Source organism: Dreissena polymorpha, chromosome 1 (genome assembly GCF_020536995.1).
Source record: "Dreissena polymorpha isolate Duluth1 chromosome 1, UMN_Dpol_1.0, whole genome shotgun sequence".
Classification (NCBI taxonomy): domain Eukaryota; kingdom Metazoa; phylum Mollusca; class Bivalvia; order Myida; family Dreissenidae; genus Dreissena; species Dreissena polymorpha.
In genome coordinates this window covers 122,055,957-122,065,319 of record NC_068355.1, presented here as the reverse complement: position 1 = coordinate 122,065,319, position 9,363 = coordinate 122,055,957, and the positions used below count along the sequence as shown (strand labels likewise).

The 9,363-nt window shown below is 34.1% G+C and overlaps 1 protein-coding gene across 6 annotated transcripts in view; it reads right to left on the bottom strand.

Annotated features, from left to right (window-relative positions):
• Positions 1 to 2,249: 2,249 nt before the first annotated feature.
• The window catches only part of LOC127847468 (phosphatidylinositol 4-phosphate 3-kinase C2 domain-containing subunit beta-like), a 95,262-nt gene continuing 88,148 nt past the window's right edge, over positions 2,250 to 9,363 (bottom strand). For all 6 annotated transcript variants that reach the window (XM_052379390.1, XM_052379431.1, XM_052379395.1 and 3 more), the window contains one exon: positions 2,250 to 8,898. In XM_052379390.1, coding sequence (XP_052235350.1) covers positions 8,716 to 8,898 — 183 coding nt within the window. In that variant the 3' untranslated portion in view covers positions 2,250 to 8,715. The remainder of the gene's footprint in view (positions 8,899 to 9,363) is intronic.

The following is a 9,363-nucleotide window of genomic DNA, read 5'->3' as shown; positions in this document are numbered from 1 at the left end:
TGGCTTCTAGAGTGTTAACAAGGTTTAACTATAGCTATATAAAGAAAAATGCCACGCCCCCTTGGGGGCCATGTTTTTCCACCAACCGGAACCATTTTCGAACTCATCCAAGATATCATTGGGACAAATCATCTGACCAAGTTTCATGATGATCGGACAATTAATGTGGCCTCTAGAGTGTTAACAAGGTTTTACTAAAGCATGATATATAGCCATATTAGGAAAAATGCCCCGCCACCTGGTGGCCATGTTTTTTAAGCAACCGAAACCATTTTCGAACTCATCCAAGATATCATTAGGACAAATCTTCTGACCAAGTTTCATGAAGATCGGAAAATAAATGTGGCCTCTAGAGTGTTAACAAGGTTTTACTAAAGCCATATAAGGAAAAATGCCCCACCCCCTGGCAGCCATGTTTTTCAACCAACCAGCATCATTTTTGAACTCGTCCAAGATATTATTGGGGTGAATCTTCTGACCAAGTTTCATGAAGATCTGACAATAAATGTGGCCTCTAGAGTGTTAACAAGATTTTACTATAGCCAGATTTAGCCATATAAAGAAAAATGCCCCGCCCCTTGGCAGCCATGTTTTTCAAGCAAACGTAACCATTTTCAAACTCATTCAAGATATCATTGAGACCAATCTTCTGACCAAATTTCATGAAGATTGGACAATAAATGTGGCCTCTAGAGTGTTCACAAAGTTTTACTATAGCCATATAAGGAAAAATGCCCCGCCCCTTGACAGCCATGTTTTTCAAGCAAACGTAACCATTTTCGAACTCATCCAAGGTATAATTGAGACCAATCTTCCGACCAAATTTCATGAAGATTGGAAATAAATGTGGCTTCTAGAGTTTTGACAAGGTTTTACTACAGCCATATATAGCCATATAAGGAAAAATGCCCCGCCCCTTGGCAGCCATGTTTTTCAAGCAAACGTAACCATTTTCGAACTCATACATGGTATAATTGAGACCAATCTTCCAACCAAATTTCATGAAGATTGGAAATAAATGTGGCCTCTAGAGTGTTAACAAGGTTTTACTAAAGCCAAATTAGGAAAACTGCCCCGCCCCCTGGCGGCCATGTTTTTTTCACCGATCTGGACCATTTTCGAACTCGTCTGAGATATCAATGAAACCAATGTTTTGACCAAGTTTCATGATGATTCGGCAAAAATTGTGACTTCTAGAGTGTTCACAAGGTTTCTCTATAGCCATATAAGGAATACTGCCCCGCCCCCTGGCGGCTTTGGTTTTCAACGGACCGGAACCATTTTTTAACTCAACCAACATATCATTTAGACAAACATTTTGAATAAGTTACATGAAGATTGGGCATCAAATGGGACTTCTACAGTGTTCACAAGGTTTTTCTTTTTTTGACCAAGTGACCTAGTTTTTAGCCCAGCATGACCCAGTTTCGAACTCAGTCGAGGTATCAATGGGACAAATTTTCTGACAATTTCATGAAGATCAGACAATAAATGTGGCCTCTAGAGTGTTCACAAGGCAAAATGTTGACGACGGACGACGGACAATGCACGACGGACAAAAAGCGATCACAAAAGCTTACCATGAGGGCGTTGTGCTCAGGTGAGCTAAAAAGAAGTGGTATAATATGTTGGAATTTATATGTTGTTTCCATGGTTTTGCAAGCCAAACTGAGTGGATTTTTTTAATGAATAATTGTTTGATGTCACCCGTTAGTTATAATGTTTCCATGAATTATTATATTCATTCTTATATCGTTCAAACGATCGTTACTTCGAGTCGGTTATAAGGTCATTACAACTTTCTAAATCGTTTGCAAGGGTTAGTTATCTCAGGAACTTGCTTGATTGGTCGTTGTCAGCTCTGGTGACTGGGGGTACTTTAAAGTCTACTACAAAGTACTCAGGGTACTCAAAATACACTGCAAAGTAGGTAGGGGAATGACCAGTTGCCTTTAGTGTATTATTTGTACCCGGGGTACATTGTAGTATGGGGTATTGTTAAGAAGAACCTGATCTAAGGTACCCCGGTGTTTGGGGTATGGCCGGACGCCTTTAAGCGTATTTAACATAACCGGCGTATATTATCATATACTTATGAGAGCCAGAGGTACTATGAAGTAGTAACTGAGCCGACAACGACCAATTTAGCCATAGTTTATAAGCATGACATATGGAGGCATACATGTATATGTGTAATACTCTTACATGAATGACCCTGATCAGTGCGAACCATGACAAAGAACAATAAACAATCTTATATGTTTTATTGAAGTTCTAGACATGAAGATGGATATCACAGGCATTGTTATCAATAGTTCATATTTATATATAAATAAATACACAAATCATACACTAGTACAGATAACTGCCAAGAAAAAGTTTTTCTATGACATACATAAGGACACATACACACTTATAAAGTTATAATCTTAAAGTATGCCTTAAAACCTGGGTATTCTTATATAACAACAATAAGAAAGCATTAAAATATTTAGAATTAATTTTTTGGCTAAACATCCATGTATGACCAACAACATCTTGTAGGGATAATTGAGAGTTGGTAATTACAATAACAATTAGTGGTTAAATAATTTTTGTATAAGAACATTCAACATGATTCTAATTTATAACAGGATTCACTGTTGTTTACTGTGCAATATAAATAGATAATCATTTGATCAAATTAACACTTAAAATGGTATAAAATGCAATATTTGCTTAAGTCCTGGGATTGAAATTTCTGTATTATTATATGAGTCATGCACATAATATAGCTATTAACAGAGCAAAAAATTCAAATGCAATCTAAAAACACACATTCAGCATAGCACCAAATTCCTAAATAATAAGAGGGCTATAAGACCTTAAGGCGCTAATCCGAGACCCAAGTTACTAACCTTCTTAATAAACTAATTTTACTACCGATAATCATTCATAAATCACCACTGATGATATCATTACAACAAAACTGTAAAATGTTCTGAGCAAGATTCAAGATGTGCGGGTAAAAGTTTGATGAAGTTTTCAAATAGTTTTACTATCCCTTTTTCAAGCCCCAGGAGCAACAACAGGCAAGTAATTGCCTCAGCCACTGCAATGCTGCAAAACACCAGCACTTCAGAATTGTACTCCAGCTGACCCCCTATCACTGCATATACAGTGAAAATGATAAGGCAGAGGCAATGCAAAGCTGGGATCAGAAGAAAACCAAGAGGAGAACAGAGTCAGTCTAGAAGAAAAGAACACCACTCTTAAGTGCTTGTTCAGAATGGTACAGCCACAGGACAGTTACTATGTATGTTTAACCTCCTCAGATAACAACAGGTGATTATCTTCTGAATGTGTTCAAGTCACAATAAACTAACCCACTACATGAACAAGAGATTCCAGCTCGAACCGCTGGACATATCCTCCAGGAATGCAGGGACAACCTACCCATTGACCTAGTGACATTTTTTGACGCTGTGTTAACCAGCTTTGAACTTGAGACAAATGTTCTGACCAAGTTTCATCAATATAAGATAATAAATAAGGCATGTACAGTGTTCAAAAGTTTTTTCTTCAAGTCTCACCTGGTGACCTAATTTTTCATCCCACATGACTCAGTTTTAACTCTTTCAGTGCTGGAACCAAATTTTGAAGGCCTTTGCAAACAGTTTGGATCCGGATGAGACGCCACATAACGTGGCTTCTCATCAGGATCCAAACTGTTTGCTATGCTGATAGTATTCTTTGAAAAAAATTCAAAGAAAATGCTAATTTTACAAATTCAGCAGACGACATTTTAGCAGACGACAAATTTCCCAGCATGCAAAGGGTTAAACTGGTCAGATATGAACTTGGAACAAATTTTCTGAAAAGTTAATTAAGATTATACAACACATGCCGTCTCTAAAGTGTCCACATTTTTTTTTTAATTTGACCTAATGACCTTTTTTTTTACCTAGTTTTAACTCCACTGAGGAATCATTTTGACAATGGCTTTGACAAAATTCATGTAAATAAAACAATATATGTGGCCTCTAGAGGGCTCGCAAGTTTGTAACATTATGATTAAGTGACCCTGTTTATGATCCAACATGACCCAGTTTTCAAAATCATCTGAAAAATGATTGGGTCTAATGTTCTGGCCAAAATTAAAGAAGATAAGGCAATAAATGTGGCTTTTAAAATGTTCATCAGTTTATTTTTTTTGACCTAGTGACCTTATGTTTGATCCAAAGTGACATAGCTTTAAACTTGTTTCAGATATATCTGGAGAAATGTTATCAGCAAGTTTCATGAAGATCGGGCATTAAAAGTGGCTTGTAGAATTTTTACAGTGCAAATATTTACAATCGACATTGCACAACAAACAACAGCCAAGGCCAGTCACAAAAGCTAACTATAAGTAAATTTCGCTCAGGTGAACTAAAACTAAATGAAGAATTGAACCTCTGTAAAAGCATAGGTGCATACAATATTTAGTAACATTTGCAACAAATACGCAAATGCTAGCACACAGAAAACAACAACAAAAATAAGAAATATGTAAAATGTCTAAACAGCAACTTAACAAAGATTACTTCTATCAAAGAAAAAGAAATGAAAATGCAAGAGACTGTTGCTATGGAAACATGATTGTGACAATCATTTCTTGAACATGCACGCACTACATGTAATTAACATATAGAAAACATTACAAAATTGTGTCTAGTGTGGTAGAAAACACAGATTAATGCAAAACACAAACAATCTACATAAAAACTAGTGATCCATTTCTTGAAGTATCTTCATTAAACATGTTTCTTAAGTCAAAAAGAGAAAGCAAGCCTTGAATTTTCTCTTGTTTAAAGCAACAACCAAGAAAAAAGTATTGCACACGTAGAACCAGACATATAATGCAAATAATGATGAAACTGGCAAGCTCCTCAGATCGCATTTTGGTAGCAAAAAACGTAACAACAAAGTTATGAAACACTCAAACAGAGAAATATGAGGTTTTTGTACCTGCATTTAAATGCTGCATTTAAACATCATTGTGTGATAACTAGGAGTGTCTCACAGCATTCAGACTTATATAACTCTTCACCACTTAGATACGTATTTCCACGCATTTGTAGTCCCTTAGAAAATTATATTTCATTTAAGACCATTGTTAATAAATTCAAGCTTTTAAGGCTTCATCTCCAAACCTTAGGTACTGATGAGCAGCAAACAGCATAACACCTGAACAGACTGCGAGTTACTTGCAGGGTGTTCTGGTTTTATGCTGTTTGCACATAGCCATTTGCACTTTGCTTCTATTAAAGTGGAAAAGAGTTAAGACAAGTTGGTACAAAATTTGGAAAGCTATTTTGTTGTTGCTTTTTTATTGAGATTTGTATTAAAGGGGTCAGAGCTAATCCTGCCATTGTGGTATGGTGACAAGCGCAAAATCTCACATGAATCAACTTAGACTTCAATCAAGGCCATCTATGTGAGATGCAAGTATAAAGATTGCCAAAACTACTTGTGATTTCTATTAATAATATAATAAATATAATGACATCAGCTTATCTTTTTTCCATTATGGATTTAATAATACACATGCTAAATATGTTTAATTGCACTAAAACAGCGGTTTAAAGGGACTTTCTTTTATATATTAATCTTGATTCCAGATTGTAATATGTATACCAGTTTATATGTTTATAACAGTAGTATACACATTTTTTCATGCATAAGTCACAGCTGGACAAGATAGAGAACCTAATGCAATGGCCGGCCAGACATCCTTATTGGCTAATTAATAATCCCGAAATCAATGCAATAAACACTATTTTAGAGAGTAGCTTAAATAGGTTTAAACTAAACAGATAATCCTAACTGAAACTGCATATACCAGATACAACAATTAATGACTCAAAAACTACAGAGAAATGATAAATGTTGATCCTCAAGAACATTTATGTTACATGAAAAATACCAGAATATACAAATAACATGATTTCAACAATATACTAGTCTCCTCTTTCTTACATTTACCAGAAGATATAATTTTGTTTCTTTTATACCTAATGATAAAATATGACATTTCTGCAGTGAAATAACAGCAGTGAAAATAAAAAATTGTTATTTTCACCGATGAAAAGAACAAATTTTCTGAACTCCTTTTCTATTTTTAGATTATCATAAATAATTTTTTATATATTTTCTATGCTTACGAGTGAATTAAAATCGACATACCACCGAATCCAACACATTTTCTTTTTATTTTATGCTTAAATTCACAGTTTATTTATATTGTAAAATATAATTTAATGGAAATTCCCTGGTATAATGACGTCATTTCGTCATACTAATGACCTCATTTTGTGCTTTGAAATGTATTGAGGCGCGCCACGGGAGAAACTCCGAGAAAGGGTAACTTTTCAGCGAAAGGGAAACAGCTGTTAATTATTTTCTTGAAAAGGGGGCATAAAAGAAACAGAAAATTTGTTCATGTCAGTGTAAGATCGTTTGTTATTTTACTCGTAATCATAGAAAAATAATATTTTCGCTCGTGGCTGCGCCACTCGTGAAAATATAATTTCTATGATCACTCGTGAAATAACAATAGATCTTACACTGACATGAACAAATATCCTCTATATGTTCCACACCCATGGTTACATGATTGCTTTTTTCAGAAAAAAATAAATAATTGCAGGTACTGCCTTGGACATCAGCATTATTACTGATAATTATGACATATTTGTACAAAAAATGACGCCAGTTGTATAGATAATAACGTCAAAAACAAAAAGATCTGTCTTGAACATGAATATGGTACAAACACAAAAGAACAACCCTGCCTGTGTAAATGTGTATTATTCATACTAAGAAAGCTATGACTGAACAATGTTTACTATTAAAAAATATAATAAACAAAATTAAATGTCTTTTTGAATAATCAATTAAATTATTTTATTATTACATGATGACATAGCAAACATCTAACACTCTTGAAGAATAATTGGCATCTGTTCCTGTTTGTAAGTCTATGATAAGGTCTGATAATCTATGAATTCACTATGCAAATTGTATTCTCATTGTTTTATTGCAACTATCAATCTATCACACTATTTCTGGAACAAAAACACAGAAAGCCAAATTGATGTCCTGATAAGCTTCAAATTTGGTAAACACAAAAAGATAACATTTAACTGCCACGGATTTCAGTATTATACTGGCAATAAATTATGTAAAGTTTTTTTATTGTATTTACATAACTGATCTCACCAGAGTAGTGCTTTAAAGCAAACATTATTTGATCCTTTACAAAAAAGCTCATTCTTCAGTTATACTAGTGTAAAGCTGAAGTAATTTTTATGTGCAAAAAGATACAAGTCTGAATGACATTGAAAATAAAATATTTAAAAGGATTATACAAGTACAATATTGGTTTGAAGTATGTTTAAAATAGTTTTGTGTTCATTTGTTAATAATCTAACGTCTAAACAATTCTTAAGGAAAAGGTAAAATTCAAATTTTATTAAAAATTCTTGCAAACAAAAATATAATTTACACTGAAAATTATCCTTTGTATTTATTTATGACAAGTTTCTGTATTTAAACAAAATTTTTAACAAGTAAAACATACTGACCGTATTTGGAATTCATTTGTATACTCATTTTAAACACAATACTGTCATAGGAAGGTTTAGTGATGTCTCATTTATTCGTATCACGGATGATTCATAAGCAGTTTTAAGACAATCATCATTTTTGTACTTTTTCACAATACAAAGTATTCGGGTGTAGTTCAACAATGAGGACATTGAAAGCCATCTCTACATACTTGTAAAGGTGGCGCTTAAAATTCCAGCAAGCTTCAAAGACTTTAAGGACCCTGGCATCCTTCACTGCAGGTTACCATACTAAACATGTGTGAATTGTTGTAAAACACTGATGGCCCAATCTAGTAAAACAAACAGTTCTGGAACTTAATGTTTTGATTTTTGTCCAAATAAATATGATACTTGTTACAAAAAATAATTAAAGCTTGCTGACAAGAAAACAAGTTTGACTCATCATAGAAAAATTATGTTTAAAGAAGAAACAATTCAACATGAAACTTTTTAAACATTGGTTATCATTCATACACATGCTTCAATTTTGTAGATTTTGGACTTTCACCGAGTCACATCAAACAAATCATAAAATATGGATATAAATCTTTGCAGATAATACAACCTCAACTGCCATTAGATTGCCTACACCATAGAATTACTCTTTCACTCTTTAAGACTTTTTTGGATTTGTGATGCCTAGTTCCCTTCTCACAACAAAACATGACATGTCGGTTATGGATAAAAAGAATTGCAAAACATGCAATATAACAAAATATGCAAGGTGACCTCTAAGGAACGGACAAGTTAACATAGGCCAATATTCTTCATTGTTAAACAAATGACAAATAGTAACAAAAAACAATGCGTTATAATCTATTTTCCATCTGCCCAGTTTCTTGACTAAATAATAGATGTGAACAGTTGAGGTCCCAGAAGTGAGCAGTTTTCTTTTGTAAGAAGGGACCTTATTATGATACTGATTATATGGAGACAATACATTTCTACCTGATATTGCAGGGATCCAAATTCATGACATGTTTGACCTCATTGTGAAAGGTCAAGGTCAAAGATGTGGATACTTTCCTTCTTTTATAAAAGAACTTTACTGATTACAGATGAACTATTTGAAGACAAAAATGTCTCAATCGGCCATTTGCAGGGGTCCCAGTTCATACCACTTTGTGACCCCTTGGGAGAGGTCAAGGTCACGGAAGTTTATGTTCACTGCCCCGAGGATATTATTCTCCCCAAGCATGGCCTGGTCCCAGATTGTCACTTGCAGACGCTTGCAACGCAGCTGCTCCATTGGAATCTTGTACTCAATCTGAAATAAGACAGGTATTGACCAGGACTGCGATTTAAATATCCTGCATTGTGAACTAAGGCTAAACGAAAAATATAAATTTAATGAATTAGCATAGTCATGGTCTCTGTTGAGATTTTAGTGTACACAACAAACACCAGAAAGAAGCATTTCTTACCCAAGTGGTAAATATTTACATGAATAGTGATAGCAAAATAAATAACATGTAATAAACATAAGATATGACTGAGGAATGCAATCAGTTTGCAAAGTCTGAAAAACCATGGTTACCAGTTTATTGTTGGTGGGATCATGAAAAAAGAAATCAAGAATATAACATCCAATTTAAAATGCACAATTTTACTGATCCAACAAATTCTGAAACCATGGTAACCAGTTGATTATATGTGGGATATGTCTTGTCCTTGATGACCTTAAACAGAAGCTTACATCGCCACTAGATGTTCTGTCTTTAGCCTATTATAG